The 24,592-nt window shown below is 46.5% G+C and overlaps 1 protein-coding gene across 6 annotated transcripts in view; it reads left to right on the top strand.

Moving 5' to 3' along the window:
• Positions 1-24,592, top strand: part of LOC132325940 (ras association domain-containing protein 6-like) — a 47,457-nt gene that overhangs the window by 20,405 nt on the left and 2,460 nt on the right. The window contains exons 11-15 of one of the 6 annotated variants that reach the window (XM_059843468.1): positions 1,140-1,217; positions 1,320-1,445; positions 2,664-2,838; positions 23,946-24,094; positions 24,317-24,382. In XM_059843468.1, the coding sequence (XP_059699451.1) occupies positions 1,140-1,217; positions 1,320-1,445; positions 2,664-2,838; positions 23,946-24,094; positions 24,317-24,382 (594 nt within the window). Of the gene's footprint in view, positions 1-1,139; positions 1,218-1,319; positions 1,446-2,018; positions 2,256-2,663; positions 2,839-3,935; positions 5,828-23,945; positions 24,095-24,316; positions 24,383-24,592 lie in introns of those variants that run through there. The other 5 variants (XM_059843471.1, XM_059843472.1, XM_059843470.1 and 2 more) reach the window with 5 other exon arrangements.

Here is a 24,592-nt window from a genome sequence, read left to right as displayed (position 1 = left end):
GTGAGAGGGACACAGGGTTCCTCTTTTCCTCTCTGCTGGGATTGACTGCCATGGGAATGCCATTTCTGACAGCCCAGTCCCAGGCTGCTGGAGAAGAGATGAATGCCAGAGCTCCTTGGGGATGATGGAGTTGTGTTTGGTGTGCCCAGAGGGGCAGGCTGGGCATTACTTGTGCACCTAAGGACTGGTCTGGGGTTCAGGAGCTCTCCGTGTATTCCCAGCTCTCCCAGGGGTGGCAGCTGGTGCAGGGCTGAGTGACAGCCTCTGGCTGGGCTGGGGGCAGGCGCTGGCCCTGGCACAGATGCGGGGGCAAGGCTGGGAGCATTTGGGAGCAATGGGAGGAGAATGAGGGATGGTGCTGGGCAGAGTGGTCAGCCTGTGCTCATGTCAGTGCAGCTGCTCAGGGCACTGGCACCTGGGAACAGCTCCAGCGCTCCTGGTGTCCAGGGATGGGGTCTGAGGGAATGGGTTTATCCGTGGCTTTCCAGGTCAGCAGGAACAAGGGGACGTGTCAGAGCTGTGTCCCATCAGGCTGGAATTCTCTCTGGGAAAGCAGGACAGTCTGTGGACTGAGGAGAGTTTCCTGCAGGTGCTTAGGTGAGCAATCCAGGGAAAAGGGAGTTCAGGAATTGCATCCACTGCTGGGAACATTGCCTTAGCTCTGCTTAGTTTGTGTCTGTGAGAATTGGGATTTGGGTTGGACAGGTGCTGTTGGGAACAAAGGATGGAGTAAATCCTCTCCTGGGGTGTGCAGTGAAGGACTGAGTGGGAGGGAAGGGGAGTACTTATAAATGATATCAATATTTCTCCCAAAACTGGGGTGGAGCAGTGGGGGGGTGGTTGGGTTTGGTCTGGGCCTTGTTATTCCTTGTGCAGTTTTTAAATTCTGTTGGATGATTTACTGTCCAGTATCCTCCTAACAAAAACTGAGAGGAATTTAGGTTCAGGATTAGAACTTATGTCCGTTCACTGCGAACTCTTGCCAGGGCAGGAGGAGTGGGGTGATGACTGCTCTCAGCAAAGGTTACTTGTTAATGCTGTGTCAGGTGTCCCTCAGTGGTGGGCAGGAAAGGTGAGGGTTTGGATCAGGAATTCTGCAAACAAGGCCTGTGTGATGGTTGATTTGTTGTGTTTTCCAGTGAGCCAGGGCTGGCACAAGGACTCGTGCAGGTACTGGTCAGGCACCAGAGCTGCTGCCCTTTGGAGCCATTTTAAAGGTATGATCATAGAACATTTTGGGGGCTGTTTTCAGAATTCTGGGTCTTAGAATTCCTGTCCCCTGCCTGTTGCTAACCCTGAGACATCTGCTCTGGTTTCAGGCTGTCCTTGCTGGAGCACCCTGGTCCCTGCCATGCCCAACCCCCGAGACACGGAGAGAGCCCTGTCCAAAGTGACCTTTGCCACCTTGTCAGGAAGGTGGCAGCAGCCCTGGGAGCGGGTCCGAGGTGAGAACTGGGTGTTGGAAACTGAGGAGTGTTTATCTGGGGGTGGGGGGAAAGGGGGCAGAGTTTCCATTCCCCCTGGAGCTTTCCTGCTGGGCTGAGGCAGCACAGGGAGCAGAATTAAGTGTGCACCTGCCGTGGGCATTGCTGGCCTTGGTGTCTCTGTAGTGCCATCAGACCGTGGCAGTTTGCTGCTGCCACTGCCACCCCACCTGGGGGCTGTGCCAGCCCCGCACAGGAGCTCCAGGGGTGCCTCTGTGCTCTGTTGGGAATGTGTGCTGGGAATGTGCCTCATCCCTGGGAGTGTCCCTTTGTTCCTGGGCTGCCAGACAGAGCTTTGGGCTCGTCAGCCTCAGAGCTGGATTGCCCAAGTCACTGCCAGGGAGCAGGACAGGGAGGGCTGTCAGACCCCAGCTGGCAGTCTGTGCTGTGTGTGCTGGCACTGCAGGGAGTGAGTGTCCCCTTCCCATCAGCCCAACAGATCCCAAGGGCTCCTAGAGCAATATTTTATTCCTTCCTTCCCTTGGCGATAATTTAATCTCCACCCTGCCATGAGCAATTCTTTGATTTCTCTAGGAGAAAACCTCAGAGCAGAGACAGTTTACAGAGGAGGCCAGAGCTGTGTTTGGAGCAGAGAGTGCTGAGAGCTGCATCTGCGTGTGCTGCCACAGCCTGACAACAGCCACATGGAACAGCCTGGGCAGCAAAAGGGATGAGGGGGAATTTGTGATTCCCCAGTGAGCAGAACACAAACTCACAGCCATTCAGGCCTGACAGTCCCCTCCAGCAAGAGCTCATCACACATCCACAGAGGTAAGTCCAGCATCTGAAAAAAAAAACCAAAAAAGCAAAAAAACAAAAACCACAGAAGAAAAAAGTGATTTATTTTGCTTTAAAGTTATTTCAAGTTCTTAAAGCCCAACCAACATTTGCTCTTGATTTTGGTTGGGTGATTCATGAGCACTGGGCATAGATGATGCCATTCATTTAGCTGAAAACCTGGTGTAATCTAGCAGGGACACACGACATGTTCGTGTGGGAAAATGTGAGGGGATGTCAGGGGGAGTGAGGCAGCATTCTTGGGGGGATTGCTGATGTAATTGAAGGGAGACCAGCCGACAATTTCCCTGGGAAATCCAAGGCCTCTCAGGCTCACAGCCAGGGCTCTCCAGAGCTGAGGGGTCAGCACTTGAGACTCACTGTGTCCTCCTTCCTTGGCAGCAGCCAGCAGGGAAGGGAGAAGAGGATGCCTGTGGGATGAGGCTGGAGAGAGCGAGCAGAGGAGTGGCCTCGGGCTGGAGAAAGGCAAAGGGACCTCCCTGTGGGCAAGGGGACCACTGTGGTGTCAGCAGAGCACCTGTGAGGAACAGAACGGAGACTTGGAGGCCACATGGAGGTGAGGAGTGCATGGTTTGGGGCAAAATGTGAGTTAATCCACAGGGAAATAGGTAGGGGATATTTAGGAGGGAAAAGTTGAGTGGATGAGTTCAGCCACCCTGGCACAAGCTGTGTTTGCACAGGCTGGGGCCAGAGGTGAAGGTCGGTCCAGAGCCAGCCCTGCTCAACCTCTAAATCCCATGGCAAGTTTTACAGGCTGCCCACTGAGGGATTAAAAATACATAAAAATGAAACCAAGAACTTTAATGAGATTCCTGGGAATCCCATTACCTTGGTGTCCTAGCATTCTTAACACAGTTTTGAGCTTTGATGCCAGTAATGCATTTCTTTATTTGGATTACTCACTGTGTGGAACATGGGGTTTATTTGGAGTTTATTTTAAAGCCCTCATGATAGCCCTGACACTGCTCAGGAGCTGGTAGGAAAAGCAGAGTCAGAACTCCTAGCAGGCACAGGGTGTTTTCCCCTGTAGTGAATTGTGGAGTAATTGTTTGGGACCTGGATTGTCCCTCTAGGTGATGCCACTTGCTGTGATTTGTATAATTCCATATATTTTATTCCCAAAACTTCCCAGCCCTGGGGCTTGAGCTGACAGGGCAGGATACAGATTATTCTCTGTGTGGCACCCAGATTTGGGGTTCCCTGCCAGCTTTGCTAGCTGTGATCAATTATACCCATAGCCCCAGATTCCCTGCTCCATTCCCACTGCAGTAACCTCACTGTGCCCCACGGAGCATGGATATTCCAGTGCAGAGCTGCTGCCTTGGACAGCAGCTGTGTCAGGAGCCAGCAAAGCTTCCTAGGAAGCTCAGCAGCAGTGGGACAAGGACAGGTTCATGTTCCACAGAACTGGCTATTTGTGACCCTCACCCCAGTGATGTCCCAGGCTCACTGGACAGAGTTGCCTGGAATTGAGCTGATTTCACCCCCCTGAGCTTGGGCTCCAGTCCGTGTTTTAAAGCAGGAGAAGGCAGTGGCCGGATGTCCTCCCAGTGCTGAGGCAGGCACTGTGCCCAGGTGGGGACATCTCTTCCTGCAGAAGCTCAGCTCCTTTCAGAGCCTCAGCAGTGGCCTCTCCAAATGCTTCTCTCTCAGGAAAAGGATGAACATCTCTGTCTTCAGCACACCTCCAGTGGGACTCACCTGCCAAAGCTTTCCATCACTCCTGCACTTCCAGCTGGCTCCCTGAAAAATGCCACACTTCATCCTGCTCAAACCTCATATTTGCAGGTATCTCCGAGGGCTACTGCCTGGGATTTAGTATCTGTGAGGGAAGATTGCCTTGGCTTTAGCTGCCAGCAGCCAGCCCCGACCACACGGCCGGGCAGCGTCCGGCTCCCCGTAACAGCCCAGTCACCGCCGCGGGGACCGTGCCTTTGTCTCCCGTGGCGCTGCCAAACCGAGCTCCCGTTAGGGCCCCGCCGCCCTCCCAGAAAAGGCCAGGCCCCCGCCGAGGCGCCCCCTGCGGGACTCACCCGGTACTGCGGGAAGCGCCCCCCGAGCGCACCGTGCCGCACCGAGCCGCTGCTGCGGCCCCCCGGCGGCGCTTCCCGAGCTCCAGCGGGGCCGGCTCGCTCTGGCGCTCGCTGCTCGGCTCACACGCCGGGCACAGCCGGGCCCGAGCCCCGCTGCCGCGGCTCCTTCCTGCTCACTGCCCGCTCCCGGAACGGGACCCGTGTCACCCACAGTGGCGGCCAGGTCTGGTCCCTGATCATTCCCGGTGAGAAGCGATCCCAGCTCTTCCCTGCTCAGCCGAACTGAGCCGAAGCGAATGGAGCCCGGCCGAACGCAGCCTCCTGCTCTCGTGCCCATTAATGAGCGCGTGTGATGGACTTTTCCACCAAGGCATTTTCCCTGCTGATTTCCCTGCCTCTGTTTCCCTGTCTGAAGGCATAACGATTATAATTCACAGAAGGAAGGAGCTGTGTGTGTGGCTGCGACGGTGCAGGTTATTAGTGATATCTGTGACTGACCTGACAGCACAACCTGACACACAAGCATTGTTTTGTCTCTAGACACTTGCCACTTCTGGCCTTTTCTTACTGCTCACACTTTTCATCTCCTAGCCCTTAAAAAGGAGTCTGCTTCCTCTCTAGTTACACAGGTGCTAAAATGAGGTAAAGCAGGTGAGCAGTACCTTACTACTAATTGAGACTGTTCACAGAGGTTCATGTGATCCCATTGATCCATTTTCTCTTACAACCTATACATCAGAAGACTTTCTGAGAGTCCCGGGAAAAGTAACCTGCTGACAAAGCAAAGTGTGGCTGAGGTTTTCCAGGCTGCTGCTGAACCACATTCCCCTGTGTGGGATCCTGACAGCCAAAAACAGGCTGGGAATGATGCTGCAGGATGTAGCCATCTGGTCACTGGACAAGCTGCTTCTAAAGTAGAAGAGCACGTGCTACTGCAGGATCATGAGTGTGCCTCATCTACTTCTAGAAACCACCTGAAAGGACAGAAGCAGGCTGCACACACGAAATGGAAGTGTCTGTGTTCAGGCAGCTTCCCAGGAGCCTGGTTCCTCCCTGCAGCTGCTCGCCCAGGGGCAGCACAAGCTGCAGCCCCTCTTCAGGGACAGGGACACAGGGACAACAGCCCGTGTGTGGCAGCGCCTGAGCTTCAGAGTGCTGAATCTGCAGAAAGCTGCTTTTCTTTCACCTCTCTACAGCTGCATGGAGGTTCACAGCAAAATGTTTTTAAGATAGCATTGAAGCATTTCCTCTTCAGCAGGAACTTCCTGTTTTGCCTACGTGGTTTGTCTCCATGCTTCTCACTGCCCCTTCCTTTCCCTTCCCTGTCTGGAATGGATCTTGCTTTTTGCACCTCTGGTGCCCATGTGCTCAGTGCATGAAGGGAAATGCAACTTCCTCTGTGTCATCCCCAAAAAACTCTCTCTCAAACACTGAATTCTCTGCATGGTTAAATATCAAGGTGGTTTCAAAGGATGAAAATAAAAATTTTCTGTAGCTTCCAGCAGATTTTAAGATTATGTTGTCAAGCCATTTTATCCAGATATTTGATTAGATATGGGAAATGTATCATTATGAAGAGAACTTACTTAAGACAAGCAGGCGTTTGTGTCTCTTGGTGCACGTGTACAGGGAGACTTTGAGTTCAGAAAGCATGAAACATCCTTCACCCATCCTTAACTGGGAGACTTTGCTTTCAGAGTAAGTTAAAACACCACTGGATGAGACCTATCATGCTAACCTGTGTGACCAGGAGACTGCCAGTGTGCTAGACACTTTGTTTAGCCATGTCCTGTCCAGAAAACATATCAAGACCTTAGAAGGTAAGATTGTAACACAGTCACAAAGAAAGCTTTGCTGCTCCAATCCACTCTATGGCTCAAGAAAGGTGGCTCCCTAAGGGATGGAACTCCAGCTCTGGGGAAGAATCACTTAACTTTGGCTACAGCTGCCTGTTCTTTAGCCCAAGCACCCTGCACCCAGTAACCTGTACACAACAGCTCTTGGGACATCCAACAAACTGTTATGAAGGGATGAAAGTAAGGATTTTGTACGGAGAGCCAAGAGCTCCGGGAATGAGAGCAGCTGGAACTACCAGTTATACAGGTGCGTTGCACTAGGGGGCTCAGTGATGTGATTAGGTTCAGATCTGTTCTAAATAATTAAAAAGAATGCTATTCTGCAGAGAAGAACTCAGCTGGGGGAGCACTGCACCTCGAGACTAGTGAGGTGACACCCCAGCCATGGCCTGGGCAACTTGTACTTCCCAGCAGGGTGGCTGTTTATGCTTCGAAGAGATTATGGCACCCTGTTCCCTCCAGGCTCCAGGCAGGGCTTTGCTGTAACTTTTCTCTGGCAGAGGGACAGCCAGACTGCACCGAACACAAACACACGAGGCAGAGATTTCCCTGAAGGACTTGTGTAAGTGGGGAGCAAATGACTCGCACTTCAAAGTAACAGTGCTTCAGGGACAAAGCTAAAGGAGCTCAGAGAGGCAGTTGGAGAGTTAATCACACCTTTGATGTATCCTTATCTTATCAGGATATGCAGATATAAGGCCTCTGAGAGGCTGGCCAAGAGGTAAATTTTTGGTTGTGTAAACACTAAGTCGATGGGCCTTGGTTCCTTAAGGTGAGCAAGTCCTGGAGGACTTTAATCCTAGAGCAATAAAAAATTAAAATGGTGTTGCAAACTATCAACTGTAACTCCCCCGTAAAGCAGCAGACACAAGCAGAAGGGACCAAGGCTTGGGATACACACATGTTGCATCCTTGGGGATATTTCAAGTCCTCCCAGCTTCTGAGGTTCAATGTCACTACTTCCAAACTCAAATGGCTGCTCTTTGTAAACAAGATCCTGATCCGCTTGCTTCAGTTCCTATGGGAGAGCCAGCTCTGGGGCTGCCTGCCTGCTTTATACTATGCTGAAATTCAGCAAAGCAGTCTTTCAGTACAGAGAGGCTTGTCTTGGGGTTTCAGGAGGCACGAGCCCTTGCATCTGTTTGCTTGTTTCAGCCCTCCCCAGAAGAAGTGTTTAATGGGGAGATAACCACTGGAAGGCTTGAAGGCTTTACTCTTTTTTTTCATTCCCTCTAAATTATCTGCTTAGCAGCTGAAACGAGGAGGTACTGTTTACCTTTGTAGCTTGGAGATGGTGCCACTTCATCTGAGCCCAGAGATCAGCACTGGGAGCTTTACTGCCACAGAAGCCATCTGTCAAAAGTATAATTTTGACAAATATTGAGGGTTTGGCAGCCTGATGTGGAAGGTGCTATCACTTGCTCTCAGACTTCCTACTTGAGCAAAAGAAAGGATGACTGAGTAGAGCACATGTGAAAAGAGAATGTCCTAGTTGTCTGCATTCTTTAAGATCAGCTTAATCTTCCAAGTGCCCTCTAAAGACAGTCTGAGTGACTCTTAAGAGTGATCAAGTCCTGAGCATACAGTGCTTTCTCCAGCTGAACTGGACCAGCAGCTGTCAGTTCTCCTGGGTACTGTGTTCTTGGCAAATCACTAAGCCCAACCAGTTATGGTTATATGGGGAGCTGAGAGCAGAGGGAAAGGCTTGATTCCTCTTGCAGTGCAAGGTTCAGAGTCCCTGCCTCACAGCCTCTATTTTCAGGATATCTATTTCTGTCAACTCAGGCTACCAATGAGCTTCACTAATTTAACTTCCCCCCTTTAAATGATGAGGGAAAAAGCCTTTCCTTCCAGTTTGCTGGAGTGGTACAGGCTGAATGGGCAGCATGGCACAAGGGTGGTTAACTGTCTTGTTTTCCCATCTGCATGGGAAAACGACTGTTCCTCTAAAGCTACTGCTGTGTGCAACAGGCTGCTGTCCTTCCTGACTCTGCATCCAGCAGCAACTTCCTCCCTTCAGATAAAGTGAAGTTTATCTACAGAATTCTTAGCAACTGGAGGAACAAGAGAGAGGGGCAATCATGAGATCTGCTGATAGGCAGCTGAGCACGCCTTCCCTCACAGGGCCCACAAGAACAATTTCCCCTTCTGCAAATCAGTGTTCTTGCACACAAGGCTGGCATGCAAAGGAGCTTAAAGCAGCCCTTTAAATGCAATACAGCAGAAACGTTAACAGGGCACTCAGCCTTGGTTTGTGTACTGATGGTGGGATAAACAAGTAAAGAACTTTGGGGCTTATGTTCTGTTTATTACATTTGAATTTTGTGTCACATTGCACTTGAACTGCACTGCTTTAACTGCATATACAAACTACATACGCATCAACCGCGCACGCAGTATCCAGGCCTACTCTTTGGTCAGGAGTCAAAGATCAGGTTCTGGATGATGGGACAAATTTAGCTTTAAATTATGCTCTCAAGACTTTCCTCTGTGTGTGTGTCTATTTGGAGGCATTTCAGCACTAGGTAAAGAACACTGGCCTTTTTCTCTTCCCTCAGAAAGGAAAAAACTGAAATGGAAACCAGGTTTGAAATGCTACGTAACTAGGATAAATTGGAAAATGGATTAGAGAGTTTCTGAATCCACCTTTCTGACTGAACAGTGAAGCTAGCAAGCACCTGTTCATGTGAAGTTCATAACACTGATGTCTTTAGGAGTAAGACTTTAGGCCTCACTAAGCCAGGAATTTCAGTTTGGTTCTGTATTTCTAGAACCACTGTGTTCTCTTTGCAGATCTTTAACACGTCACTTAGCACCAAACTGATTCTGCTGTCCCTTCTCTGTGAAGACTTGCGATGACAGTCCTTGAGACAGCTGTTTCTTCTGCTCTGCTAGAGCCTCAATGTCCTTCTAAAGTAGTAGTCTAAGTTGTCTTGAAAAAGGTAACATAATTTACTTATGGAAAGATGTAAATCCAGCACTTAGTGGCATCCTGGCCTTACTTTGTCTGTCTAACAGAAAATCAGTGGCTTTGTTCTGACAACAGAGTGCTCTGATATTCATTTTCTGAGCTTGGGATCAAGAGTTGTACATGACATTTGGTGTTATGTAGTGGACAGTCAGTCTCTGCTGCATCAGGTGCTACACAAGGCAAAATGTAATTAGACAGTAAATAGCTCTGAGATTCCTGTGGCTGTGCTCCAACACTATCAGGTGTCTGCTGTTCTCTCAGTGCCTGAGAGCACGTGGTGGGGACTACGAAAGGGTCACTCTTCACTGCTCCTAACTGTAACACAAGTGCAGGACCCTAAGGTCTTTGGGACACCTGCAGGTGTGAGTTCATCTTTGGAGCCATGTTTCATAAGGACCTTACCTCCACTGGCAGTCGGAGAAAGGACCCTGAGGAGGTCAGTGTCAATTCAAAGCAGGAGGGAATCTAACAAGTAGCTTGGCACTTGTTCTTTCTGTCCCTAGGTAAGATGGATTTGTGAGTTATGGGAGAGGGAGGGGGAGGAGGTAAGACATGCAAGCAGCTCTAACCAGCTGGAACTAGCTCTCTCCTAGCTGGACAGTTACAATTTGTCAAACAGAAACAATGCCCAACTGTTTGCCCTGCGAGTAAACAGGACTGGAACAAAGCCTCAGCTGTATGTGTGTGTGCTTGTGAACCTCCTTGCACTTTGCTGGCTGTCCACGTGCTGGTCAGTGTGTGGCTTGTACCTTTAATCAAGGACAAAGAGGGATGGGCAGGCAGTGACAGGCAAACATAACCCTTCCACACAGAGGGGGACCTGCAGTGTGTCCGTGCCAGGCCTATGGTCTGTCTCTGGTGTATCTAAAAGATTCCGGTATGTAGTTCCACATGTTCATAAAAGCAGAGCTGGAAACTAAGTTCACATGAACCAAGACATGCTACAACTACTTCACGGAGCTCTACAAACAAAACAGCTATAAGTGAGGCTTACAAGCACAGCTAATTTGGTTTACTAGCACAGTCATTAGGACTGCATGGTGAGAGAGGGTGAAATGAGCAGCTTGGTGCTCCCCACGCAGCTTAAGTGCACCGCAACACTGGTCAGCTGCACTGTATCACCTGGCACCCTGGAGAGTCACGCTGCTGCCTCAGTAGTCTGAAATTCCCCTCCTGTTTTGTACAAGGGAACATCTCAACTATTTATCTTCAGTTAGCAAGGCATGGAGCTGGGATCGCTGATAGGCAATCCACTCCTGTGCTCTTGGATCACAAGACAGCTCCTCTGTTCAGATTGTGAAAGCTGGAAAGAGTGAGGTTGATGTTTTATTTTCCAATGTCCTTTTCAACTCTGGAGTCTCAGAAGAGCAACAAGATGTAACTCATTTGTCACTGCTCCTAGCAATGGGAAGGAAGAATGAGGGGAATGTGTCCCATGGTGCCGGAGTGAATTGGAAACAAACAGTCAAATTCTGGTGAAATGAAATACATCAGTCTAATTAGCCTGTGCACTTAATTAAAATTATTTTCTTTGTGTCTGTGTTAAATGACATGAAGGGGGAGAGCTGATGTGCGTCTGTTTAAAGCATCTGGAAATCTCTGACATTAGGGAGGGAAAAGAGGTGGGATGGTGAAGTATCGGACAGAGAAAAGAAATGCTGGAAACAGAAAAAGCATTGATAGAGATTGGACACTCAGTTTAATTTACTTGCAGACAGTGAAGGATTTCTCATCCAGGTAGAGACAGGATGATGCTTCAGTCTGGATGCAGCACTGAGAATAACAGGCAAAGGAATTGCCCTCCCCACAGGCACACGGACAGGCTGTGTCATTAAGTCCCTGCAAAGAGCACAGTGAAATCCCTGCTCATTTTCTGTCTGCTTTCCAAGGTCCTCGAGGAAGCTGAAGTACTGCGTTCTCTAGTTACGCCCTGGCCACACTGTTGTGTTGGAGCCTTTCAGCACCAAGGTCTCTGTCACAACAGCAGCCTCCTCCTCAGCTGCCACCTTTCAGTTTGTTGTGACCGTGGAAGATGATGCCAAATGGCAGCATAAATTGATTCTTGGCTCACAGTATTTGGCAAACCAACCCTGGAACTGATTAACCTTTAACTTCACTTATCTGCTTAGCAGCCTGGCTCTCTGGAGCAAGAGATTGGACTGGCAGCAGCAGAGTTGGGAAGGTGACGCTGTATTGGCCCGTACCGAGTCTATACTCAAAAGGTTTCCTTAGGGCTCTAAGGGAAGTGCCTCAGGAAGGCTGAAGAATGAATGGCTTCTTTTCTGATGTGCATGGAACTAAGCTTGCCAACATCCAAAGGCAAGAGAGGTTTCTGAGGCCCTATATGATCAAAAACAGTCTGGGAACATTTAAATAGCCAAGGGCATGCTTTAATGGACTACAGAGAGTTCCCAGCACAAGTGAGACTAAATGGAACTTGTGTACCCTAACCAGGCGCCCAACCTTAATACCTTGGACTTCAGGAGATGCAACCAAGGTGCTCATGCAGCAAACGAGTGGTGTTCACCATGTAAATCCCCCTTTAGATCAGCCCTACCCTCTAAGGCACTCGTGTCCCTTTTCCAGCCTGTGTGTTGCAAGCCTGGAGTTGTGCAGACTGGGGATTTTGCTCAGTCAATCACTGCAGAGAAACCAAAAAGCTTTTGAAAACTTTCAAATTAAAATAAGTTATTGTGTCAGAACTGAGAAACAGAGCGCTGCCAGGCTTCTGTTATTGCAGAGAGCAAGAGCAGGACAGGGGAGGAGGGGGACAGAGAGACAGCACAATGGCAGCCAGTGGCGAGTCCTCCTGTGGAGCAAGACCGTCTCCTGGCAACGTGTGGCAATTGGTGGACGGAGCAAAAGAAGCCTGAATGAGGCGCCAGGGTCCATTTCAAGTGTTTTGGAGAAATTTGCTATTCACTTATTGCAGACCTGCCTAGCTTATTAATAATGCCTTCTGCTGTAACCCTGGCTGCTACAGAAGCGCTGACAAGATGGGTATGCAGCGCACAGATCTGCCCGTGGAAGAGCTGGGCAGTGCTTTTTGCTTGGCCCTCTTCTGGACCCATTCCTCGGCCTTTTGTTGCCAAGCATTTGGTTGCCATAACAACTTTTTATCATTAAATCATAATCTAAGCACAGCAGGAGGCCAAAAGCCTTCTCAGGTCTAGCTTCTGTCCTCTCCCCTGTGACTCTGCAACTGGTTGTGTGAGCAGGATTGGCTAAATGCTTTGATGGCTTGTCAGCAACAGCCCGGATGAAAACTTACCGACAGGGAAACGACAGTCCCCTTTGGAAAAGGGTACAGAGGTTACTGGGAGCTATGCCGGGAAGATTTCTGCCTTCCCAGCTCTGCCACCTGCCTGAAACCAAGCCCTGCGTGCCACTCAGCTCGCAGTGCTGCGCTGGCACAAGGTGCTGGTGAGCTGGAACAGGCTTTCGTGTTTCAGGCTTGCTTTGCACTGCCTCATTCCCCTCACAGCAGGACTGTTTCTGGGCTATTAAAGACATACTTCAGACTGTCAGGATCGAGGTATTAAAACAAGAAATATGCTGTTGATAACAATGTGTATTAGCTCATTAAAGTGGTAAAATATGTTGAGTGCACAGATCATGTGTATTATCCTCCCTTAATAGGTCAAAACCAAAGCATATACTGATGCTGAAATGGCTCAAAATAAAAAGTATGAGAAGTAAGGCTGTGTTCTGCAGAGAAGAGATGAAGCCTGAGTTCTCCCTCCCAACTGCTTAAACTGTTTTGCAGCAGAGAGCTTTTTGTTTGTCTCTTCAGTGAAGCTGAATATCCACAGCTTGCAAATTATCATTATATGAGAACACAGGTCAGAAAAATGGAAACAGAGTTTTGGACCAGTTTTGTCAGGGGAAGCAATTTGACTGATCCTGCCCAGCCTTAGGATTCCTATCTGGGGTGTCAAACATCACTGGGGAGCAGCACTGCAAAGTCTGCTCCCCAAAGTCTATATTCTTTAAACACTTCACATCTCACCCTTAATGTTGGTGGAGGTTTTTCATCACTTCAAAAATAAATGGAAAAATTCTCTTCGCCTCCCTCTGGCACTGCTACAATGGTGCGAAGAGCATCCCAACAATACAATTACATTAGGATTTAAATTTTGCTGGAGAGGTTCCTGGTAGTCAAATATGGCTTGGGCTGCTTTACCTGCAGCGTGGGGTGAAAGAGCAGCTCTGCTTGCTGCATTCCTGTTTGCTGCAATGCAGTTCAATAACAATCCACATGATCCCCATGTCACTCTGCTGTAGAGTTTACCTGATTTATCACTTCAATTACTTTGCTAAAACTGTATTTGGATCCAAAGACACTACTAGGCACTGCCTGGGCAAGAAAGAGCAAGAGCTAGTTTTTCTGGCATTCAAGGAATTTTCTTGTTGGTTGCAAGGGAGATGAGCTCTCGTGTACTGAGGGAGCCTGCTAATGCTGCGGAACCAAGCAGATCAACTTAAGGCTGTGTCCCTTTCTGTGAATGGCTGAGGGGAAACTGTCTCCTACAGCTCAGGTGTCCTGAGAAAGTTTCTGTGTGCTTACTGAGTTTTTGGCATTCAGAGGGCACACGTACGTGGTGCAGCCCAGCTGATGGCATTTGTTTAGGTTACAGATTATGAGCCACACACCTGACCCCCCACCTCATCTCCTGCTGTACTTTTAGCTTGCTCAAAGAGGGGGCACAAAGCACTTGGGCTGCTCTGTGCTCCTCTTGAGCCACAGTGAAGACAACTGTCTTTCCCTGGCACAGTGGAAAGCAATGGAAAATCTGGCCCTTGTGCTGCAGAGAATAATGATCTTTTCTTCTCTCTCTTGTCCGAAATGTCATCTTAGATGTAAATTGAGAACAAGAGAAGGAAAAGGACTGATGACTATGTAGGACAGAAGGGTTAAGTGAGTGCATGTTACCACTCGGATCTGGATAAATCTTCTCTCTGTGCGCTGGTATAAATGACTGTACAAAGAATAAGATACACCAGTAGGGGACAAACCTGTTCAACAGACATACTTGTGGAAGCCCAATATTTAAGGTCAAATGTAAACTGATAACTTTTGGACCTGGTCTGCTGCCCTTGGTCACTGAATTCATGCCATGTTTCCAATTAACACTGGACTTGCTCCCACATTCCAATTTTCTTCAAGAATACTCCAGCAACTGCTTCACAGAAACATGGAGCTGTGTTGCAGGTCCCAAAGGAAAGGGAGCCCAGCAATGGGTCTTTTCTAAATGGCACATTTTTTCTAAAGTACTGGCAATGCAAGGGTTTCATTTGCCTCTAAAAAGGACATAATCCAGAGTTGTGTAAAATGCAGGATCCTCTGCATAATAATTCCCACAGCAGTAGATGACAGTGCAGGAGTTGGTTTCCTTTAAAAGACAAACTTCATGTCAGTTTACAGGAGCTCTGGTTGTCAACCAAGACCTGTTCTACCGGCTGCTACACTAACACAGAATACAGGCAGTGCTTTGAGTGTCCAAATTCTGTTTGGTTTTGATTCTAAAAATACCTAATCAAAGGTTCCAAAGACGCTCCCACTTTAAAACACATGTTCTTAAAGAAAGTACTAATTTTGTGGTGGATGTTAGCTGTAAAGGCACATGTCAGGAAGCTCTGATTTCATGCTTTCTAGATAAGTTCAGTTCAGCAGCCTGGACACAGCTTGTTCCTTTCAGAAACAGAAGCAGTCTAGTGAAGCATAAACAGCAAAAGGATTTGGTAGTTTGATCATAATTGGAAGCAAAAGCTTGCATGCTAGTTGTACCTTATTTTTATCTCCCTCAGCTTTCATCCCATGTACAGAGGGTCTCAAGTAAAACAGTAATTTCTGATTCTGTATTCCACCTGCAGTTTTATATTGTTAATCCTGACACATGGGAAACACTCCTGAATTTTTATTAATGTTGTCTGACCAATGTCTTCAATGATAAGTGTTCTGAAAGGTACATGAATGTACTGGCAGTACATGAATACCAGTCCCTGGAAGAGACAGCCTGGAGTCTGGCCACAGCTTTTGGCATCGCCAAGTCAGCTCCTGGCAATGGGTGACTCCTCAGGACCAGGTTTCCTACCTGACTTCATTAATTACTTTTCAGTTGTTGTGCAGTACAATATGGTACAGGAGATGGAGTGAGGAATCAAGGAAATATCTGTAACATGGGTATTTGTTGCAGTACAAAGGCAGAGACTGTAGAGAAGGAGGTGTGGGGCTTTTCTTACTGTACAGAAATAGAAGTCACCTAGCAAAAATTCCATCAGAGGAAAAAAGCAAGTGAGAGAGATCACCTTTACGCAACAGCTCTGCTGCTCTGTTTTGCAGAGATGTTGGCATGATTACACAAGTGTAAGGAGGATCAAAGAGGCAGTCTCGCAGATGACAGCAGCTCTTGCCAAATACTACTTCTTTATAGCCTCTGCTTCAGGGAATTCTGACAGCCATGCTAAAGCTCTCTACTTATCAGGTGCTGGGTTAAAGAAAAACTTGTCTTGCAGGCTTCACATGGTAAATGCAAGTGCTTTCTTTGCATGGGGAGTATGCTGTCTGCCTTAAAGATTATACACTATTGTACACCTGATTACAGGGACAACTTAAAAAGATTTTCCTGGAGGATTAGAGCTCCTGGCACATGGGACCTTCAGGAGAAACAGCTGACAAGTGAGAGACTAGAAGAAGCAGAACAACCCTGTGGGACTGGGCCATTTGAATGGTCAGTCACTGATAATCCATCACCAATGTTAGCTTCAAGAAAAACTTCCAAATCTTCTGGGGCAGAGCCAGGCAGAACTGGCATGAACTTTAGCTATAAATTATCATAATCCTCTGTGTGTGAATGGAAGCATGAACAGAAATGCCACGTCAATAAGGAATCATGGTTAATCTGGCTCTCCCTGTCTTGGTGAGCGGAGATGATTGCAACTGGTCAGCTTCACACCCACCCTGGAATGGGTCAGAAGGCCTTGGTCCAAAGGCCCCAGGAGCTGAGCAGCAGTGCTACACCTTGCACTACTAATGGGGGTCTGTTACCAGTTGGAGGGATGGGGGTTTTGCTGCAACATCAGCTGTTATGAAACAGTTGGACTACGTGGAGAGGGGATGATTTTTGTTTTGTCAGGCAATGTGGCTGCAAAAAGACTGCCTCTAGCTGGGTACAAAGTGCTTTCTGTGCATTAAGCTCCAGAAGGCTCTTTGGATAGCAGCTGTTGGAACACGCAGCCATTTTTCCTTTTGTGCTCCCCACTGCGTCTGGTAGCAGCTGTCTGTAAAGCCGTCATCAGGCACCGGACACAGCCGGACCACAGAACACTAAAAAGGGGCAGCTTCCAGGGCAGGAAACAGACACAGTGAAAACCACCAACAGACTGTCAGCAATACTCACTTAGCAAAGAGGAAGCTGTCCTTGGGCAAGGCTGTGTACTCGGGCTCTGGCTGCCGAGCCAGGACTCTAGCCTGGTGTTCAGCCCTTGCAAAATGCTGTGTGCACTTGTCCTGAGCAATTCAGGCGGGAGCGGGAGGACAGCGCCAGTGCTGCTGGTCCAGGTTCTAGGTGTGCCACGGGATGTGGAGCAGGCTGCACCTTTATTAGGTGAACTAGTATCAGTGGACAGGTAATATTTCAGTGGTAAGGCACACAAGGTTGTGTTCCAGTCCTACACAGAAGCAGTGAATTCCAAACCCAAGCAAGCTGCCCAGAATTGCACAGGATATGTAACTGTCAGGCCCTCTGAAGGTAGCCAGCGTAGCTGGGGTGCTGACGAAGTAGATACATCCACAGGGAATCAGTGGGAGAGCCCTGGGAAAAGAGACTGCCTGGAGAGTAAGTAAAAACTAATGTGCTTGCTCTTGAGCACCTTTTGTCTAGGCTGTTAGTCATTGTGCTGGAAGCACCACCATTTCCCCTGGCCACTCATTCAATGCTTAATTGTCCTTGCAGCGACACAACTTGTCCATGATGTTAAAGCTAAATTTCATTTGGTATGATTCAGTTACCCCTATCTCTGCCCTGGTCAAAGGGAAGGTAACTGTGCAGACTGATCCCTTCCTATTTGCTATTTTTTGTCAGTAATAGGCTGACTCTTTTCTGGGACAAACAACTCCTCCCACTTCATGTTTACTCACAGGCCGTGCAGTTTCCAGACATCTGACGGCTCTCACTGACACCACCTCATCTTGAAGGGCAGTGTGCCCCTCAAACGCAGCACTCCTTTGGATCTGGAACGGCAGGGTTACCTCACATCTCTCAGATCCTCTGTCTGTGTTCTCAAGCCACACTAAAACCTAGTTCTGTTATTCTGTCATACAACCAGGCCTTCTGGCCAGTGTCAGGTGTTAGAAGCATGACCTCTAATTTTCTTTTCCCCCAGGAAGCTGTGACTTTAGCCACACAGTTGTTAAATCAAGTGCATTACAACGTGGTGGACATTTTCTGGTAGACAGAGGTGCCTTCTGTAGCAAGCCTACATTAAGATAATCTAGGCCCTGTATTCTTCCATGTCTTAAAGCATTTTATGTGCAAAGCAGAGAGTTCACAAATGCAAGCAGAATCTTCTCAGAAGCAGTTACAGCTGGCAGAAGCCCAGCCAGAGATTTTGGTACCTTATCTATGGAATTAGGTATTCCCAGCTGAATACACATTACAAAAAAAGATATTTAAGCACAAATGCTACTGTCAGTAAGGACCTCTTGGTGATGGAAACAACCAGGAGGAAGGTCCTGCTTTCTTAAGTCACAGCCAGCGTTTTTCATTTCCAGATAACTCCAGAGTTATTAACTGTGAAGTGTCTGGCTTCATTATGACAGTGAGGCTTGAAAACGCTTTTGGAAATGACACTGAATCAACAAATTCAAGCTACGTGAAGCACAGCTGAGACGTTTTTTCTTGTTTCCCAAACTGTATCAAACATGAGAAAGCTAAGAATAAAACAACATTATTTCCCTCAACAGAAGACAACAGGTTTTGCTCTTAGATAAATGGACTGTTTTTAAAAAAAAAAAAAGTTTACATCTTAATACTGCTTAAAAATTCTAGCACACACAGATATGTGTTCTGCAGACAGATGAGCTCTTAGGTAAACCACAGGATTTACATAACAATATCAGAATATACTGCCATGTGAAGTGTAATTTGGTAACTGACACTGACTCATCCTTTGAACGTGCATCACACCAGATGCCAAAAAGGAAAAAGTATACAGCAGATATAGAAATAATAAGGACACCTTTTCCATCACCTGGAATGAAGCACTAAAGTTAATACTGCACTTTAATGACTGAATTAATTAATCAACCTGCTTGAGGTAATTGTGAGTCTTCTTGTTATCAAAGCAGATGTCTCCTTTGCATCTACCTGAGCTATTAAGCTCCACGACCTTAGTGGCAAAGGGTTCTACAGGTTAGTCCAGTATTAGGTACATAGATAAAACTGTTCCTACGTATATTTATGTCTATCTGCTGTTGTATAGTTATATTTTTTTCCCAGAGGCAGTTCAAATTGTCTTTTCAGTTTAATTAGCCATCTTTTTTTGGAATACAAATACAGAGCGGACTAAATAAATAATTTTATCTTATCCATGTTTTACATGTCAATATCAGGGTCACGGCCGTATCAACATTGTCCAGTCCAATCTTTACCAGATTTCCTCCTCTAGCCTTTTACTGGGGTTCCATATAGCAATGCTAACAGATAGTAGCTAACAGATAAGGCTGCCTTAGATCTGTAAGTGGGACTTGGCTGATTTATTTTCTAAACAGTCGAGTCTGATACAGGGCAGGAGAGCAATAAATAAACATGAATGCCCTGCTACACTCCAGGGATACCCAGGGCACACAGGCAGCAGGGAGAAACGATCTCTTTGATCACACATGAAGCACTTGAGCAACAGTTTGAATAAAGACTCTGCCCTGATGGATTTAATTACATCAGTTTAGAAACTGCTTGAGCGGTGTGCACACGGCAGTATTTAATTAAGCTACGTCTGAACCGGTCCTGCTACGCTGGAGTGAACGTGAGCCCGCAGAGTTTAATCACTACAGGCAGTGGCAAATGTCTGAGGGATCAGCTGATGTGTACTGCGTTCTCATCTCTGCCGGATCTCACTGCCAAACCTGGACTTGGCACGGTGCACAGCCCGGCTGTCCCTCAAACCGTGCCCTTGCTCCCACAGGATAATAGCTCTACCAAACCTCCATCGACTCTTTCCTCACCTCCCGTCTGTGCTGATGTCCCTCTGGTGGTGCACATGGATTGGGAGGTCTGTAGGAATCGCTCACGAATGATGAATCCCTCACCCTGGACAGCCAGGCCTGCTGGGTGCAGCATCAAGTGCTCCTGCCTCGTCAGCAGCAACCACATTTACAGGGGCAGTGCCCAAGCGTTCTTCAAGGCTCACCGGATTGCTTTTACTCATCTCCTCTCAAGGACTCTGCAAGTCTGAATTTGTAAAGATTATAAGCATTACTATTATTTGTGACAGCTCTGTTTAAACAGTAGTGACTAGGTGTAGGCATTTCATAGAGACTAATCAAAGGCTAGAAGGAAGTGATAAACCAGAGTCCTGCAGGGAAACTGTTATTGTAATTGCTAAGACACTGGGGAAAAAAAAAACAGGAAAAAATGCAGAAAGGATAATTTTTAAACTGATTACACAATTTTATAGGCAAAACCAATACAACTGGAAAGACAAAGCATGCTCTGAAAAAAAGTATGTCTTGAAGGCTTGTCAGATTGCTTCAGACATCTTTCAACTTCCCAGTCAACTTAAAAAGTGAACTTGGAAAACATTTTACAGTCGTGCTGGGTTTAGCTCACCGTCCCTTTTCCCAAATATATCCTGTCACAAATCCAGATTAATGGCCCTATGCAGGTCCTCCTGCCACACAAGCAGTTTTTTCTTTTACTGTTAAATCTAGTTTTCATGTGCTTTGTAAGCTAACCTATACTACTTTACAGACTTTGCAACAAAACTTGAAATAATGTCCACAGTAAATTCCACATTATAGCACCTTGAAGGCCCATTCCAATCAAGTACAGATGAACAGGAGAGTAAAAGAAAGCAGCCAGCACATTGTGGGCTGGAACCCTTTAAGTCTAAAGCTCCTAACATCTCTGTTACAGGTCACATCAGGTTCCATTGAGTCACAGCATTTCCTGGTCAGGAATGCATATGTATAAATACTGAGTTCACATGAACCTCCTCAGCTCCACTATGTGTACCTACTACCTATTCAACTTCTCTGAAGAAATACTTATCCATTAAGCCTTTAAACAGAATCAGTAGAACACTGAAAAATTTAAAGCTTTCACCACCTTTTTGATGGGGATACTGCATTTAATGAGTTTTCTTCTATTGATTCCTTGCACTCTAATTACAGGAAAGGTTTTCTCATTGTCTAGTTTAGATTTTCTCTCCTGTAGATTAAGACTAATTATTCCTGCCTTCCTAATAGTAAACACTGACAACCACTGACCAATTTCTCCTATGTAACAGCCCTTACATCAAAGGAAATGAACAGACATCCAACATAGTTTTTCCCCTAAGAACCATCTCTCCTATCCAGAACAGAAAGTAACTTCCATCTTGTGCCCAAGACTCACCCGTGCCATTTAATATGCACTTGGGCCCAAGTACTTATAACTGTATTTATAAGTGGGCTTTTAAAGGCAGGAATCAGCCAGCAGTGACATCTGTAGTCAGTGTGGTTTCACATGCAGCAGCACACAGCGTTCACTTGTGACCCAAAAGCCATTCTTTCTTTCTTTCTTCCCAGGCTCTCTGTTCCAGGAAGCCTTTTCCTCCCTCTCTGGAAGTTTGTAAGACTGTATCAAGAGCTAAGAATTTTTAGCATAAGGACTAATGACCAGAGATATTACTGCAGTTCTCTAAGACTCAAAAAGTACATGGCGGGGGGTGCAGGCCATTTTATAGAACAATTCTCAACAGTAAACTCTACCTCTGCAAACAGTAAAAGAAAAGGATTTGAAATGAAATTATTTCTTGAACCTCAAAGCCTGTGGCTCTTCCAGGACTTTTCACTGCTACAGGTAATTCTGGGATGTATCAATGCCTCTGGGGGTTTTCAGTGACACTTGTATACCTTTTATGAAGTAATGCATTTAGTTCTCAAAAGTACATAAACAAAGGATGCTACAGTGAAATTTGTATGCTGCTGGGAGTAGGACACCACTCAGGCTAATCACTCGTGCTTGACCTTCACCTTTTGTCCTTTTTATCTCAAAAGCAGCTGTAGAAGCAGCAAAGCAGTATTAGTGTTGGAATTTGGGCATTTTAGTTTTCCTGTAACAAAGTTTAGCTTTCAGGAAGGGAACACTCTGCCCCCCCAGATCTCTGAGTACTGTCAGCAGGCCTGTTCTGAAGTGTAGACCACGATTAGGAACTGCTGAGAAAGGCCACGTGTTTTAGTCACGTGAGCTACTTTTTCAAGGAAGAGAACAACTTCCTAAGACTTACTCATTAAATAAGCTGGGATGGCAGCCTTCCTTAAAAAGCCTGCACAGGGCACACTGCATTTCTATAAAATAAACTCCTTGGACATTTTTAGGACTGCAAAAGCAAGTAGTTACAGCAAGGGGAAGATCAGGCCTTGCTTCTAAGAATGAAAGTAACTAGATTGATGGTGAGCTGGGAATGACCAGGAACCTGGACAAGGGAAGGCAAAGAGCTCAACTGCAAGAGCCAAATACAGGGATCTCAGAAGGCTCTTACACAGCTAGCAGGAACATGTTACCCTACCAAATGAAGCCAGGGGCCTGGTCATCAGCACAAACACAGGAGACTGCTCTGTTCCAGAAAGGAAACAGACTATTACTAATTTAAAGCAATTTACCAGGTCAGATGCAAACGATTCTGAGCCCCTCATAAGCTCTTTGCAATTCCTTCCCCTCGGATTTCTACCAAGGACTCTTACCAGCACATTTGCCTTTGTTTTCCCACTTTTCCTCGGTGAACAGGCCAGGGGTTGTCATCTCAACAAGGAATTTATGTTTTGTTTGGTACCAATACTGGCTGCAGTACAGATGACTGAATCTTGTGTTGCAATAAAAGACTCCTGACCTCAGTGTCAATGAGAGCTGTGCTGGGTGTCACCACAGCTGATGTCAGCTATTTGCACCTTGAATATTTTCACCAGCTGCCTCCTCAGTTTGTTTCCATTTTAAAGCTGGAAATCAGCAGCTTAGTTTTTTCCACAGCTCCATTTGTTTCTGTCCTGATTAGAAGAGATGATAGAAACTGAAAGGAATGAAAATTTGTCTCTCTTCACAAGGTCACCGCAAAGCCTCCAGGGCTGCTCAGACCTTCTGAACCAAAGCAGCCTTCAGAGGATGCACTTGCTTTCTGACTGATTTGTGCCACCCCTCTGCTCCAAGTGATTCCACTACTTTTCTTAGCTTTTTACTCCCCTCCACATCCATATTCACAACATGCCAAACTCTTTCTGCAATTTTGCATATATAATTTTATATTTTTTATAAAGCAAAGCCAAAGAGCCTTTCATTACTACTCCTGCCTTTAAAATGTGGAGCTGGGATATGACTTCATCCTAGAAAAAATGCAAACCCAAACCCAAGCCAGTTTTCTCCTGGGGTTTTCTTAGCTTTTAGCTCATCATAAACATTTTGTGTGGTTTCAGTAACCGTGCCTAAACCAGAGTGCATGAGGGTCAGCAGTACAAAACTAAGACACAGGATTTACTGAGATAGAAAGTTTGCACAGCTACTTAAATGTGTAAAATGATGTTTCTCACGGCTGTCAGGGGATCAGAAGGAAAACAGCAAAACAATGAAGCAGTAAGAGGGGAAAATGAATTAGAAGAGCTTATTGGGCAAACCCACTCTCTGACAGTGTTTTGTTCGCACTGACTAAATTATTACAAAGTAGAAAATAACCCTCACATACCCACATAAGACAAAAAACTAATTTGCTGTAGTAATTGCTGAACACTTGAGATCCTCTATTGCCGATTTCTTTCAAAGTTTTAATATATAAAGGACATTTTCCTATAAAATAAGAATTTTTTTCCTTCTGACACTCAGTTTGGGTAATTAGAATGAAGAGTTTATCCAGAAGCAGCAAGAGACATTTCCGAAACAACACCCACACAAAGCAAGTTTTCCACTTCTCTTTTGCCTTAATAAATACTTTCTGTAATGGATTTTCAATATTTTTGCAGGAAGTTGTTTTATCCTCATGGGATTGATTAAAAACAAATTTATGTATTGTACAGAGGAAAGAGCTCTGAGCAGGGAGAGATGTGAGGAAAGAAACGCTCAATAAACAGTAACCAAGGTGCCAGCATTTGAACTCTTCAGTTTAAAGAGGATTAAACCATCACGTCTCACACTCCAAGCACACGTGAAATATCTGGTGATATCTGGTGTTTCACGTTCACGCGGCGTTCTCAGCTAGAGCTTTCCTCCACAAATCCTCAAAGGTTTTACAGAGGTCTAGCTAAACACTGCACTGTTTTATAGAAGGCAAAGTGCTTCACACATGGAGGTGAGTCACTGCTCCAAGCTGCCTCGCTGTGCTCCCAGGGACAGGACAGCTGTCCCAGCTCTGAGGCGAGGCAGGTGCCCAAGGCTGCGGAACCGAGATTTCCAGGGCTGGGAAATAAAGTTATGGATCCGCTCTCTGACACAAGCAGTGCCTCTCGCAGCCTGCACATGGAGAGCACAGTTACTGCTGTATTGAAATCCCCTCCAGACGTGCTCCTCTGCCACTAACTGGGACAGAACCTTCAGCATGTGTGCTGTGTGCCAGACAGGGCCAGGACGTGGATCGTTTATACGCCATACAGATCTGCCACTGCACAACTACTGAAAGTGGAGGAATGCATCTACATTTTAGACCCAAGCAGTAAAAGGAAGAAAGCAGCAAAATGTTCCAAAATTGTGGTGGAGACATACACCGCAGGTGAGCAGGACTTTGTTTTCCTGCAGTAAGAGTCAGTATTGGCTCCACTGTCATATTGTTCTTTCTTTTTTTAAAATGAAATCTGAGTACCTGCTATGATTTCATGATTCATCAAGTTGACAGTTTAAGAAAAAAAAACATTACATAGGCCATCATCCCCCTCCCCAAATGATCTCTCCTAAATTCAGTATTTGTATTTCTGATTTTGTTCTTTATCACCAGATTTTTCTTCAGACCATCTACTGTTTTACACCAACCAGAAAATATCTGCTTGTGAGTACTTTCAAGGTATTAAAACTTGTTTTGTTTGTTTTTTAAGTAGTGCAAACACCTTTCTGATCTGTTTGTCACACTGCCAAACACGAGTTGCATTAAATAGGTGGGGTTTGCTGCACACTTTGCACGTGCAGGAGACCAAAGCATCCCTGCTGTGACTGAAGCAAAGGAGAGGTTTCACCTCAGTAAAGGGGAGCCAAGTTTACTTTGGGTTTCATACCT

Source organism: Haemorhous mexicanus, chromosome 4 (assembly GCF_027477595.1).
Source record: "Haemorhous mexicanus isolate bHaeMex1 chromosome 4, bHaeMex1.pri, whole genome shotgun sequence".
NCBI lineage: Eukaryota > Metazoa > Chordata > Aves > Passeriformes > Fringillidae > Haemorhous > Haemorhous mexicanus.
This window is presented reverse-complemented; position numbering and strand designations above follow the sequence as displayed.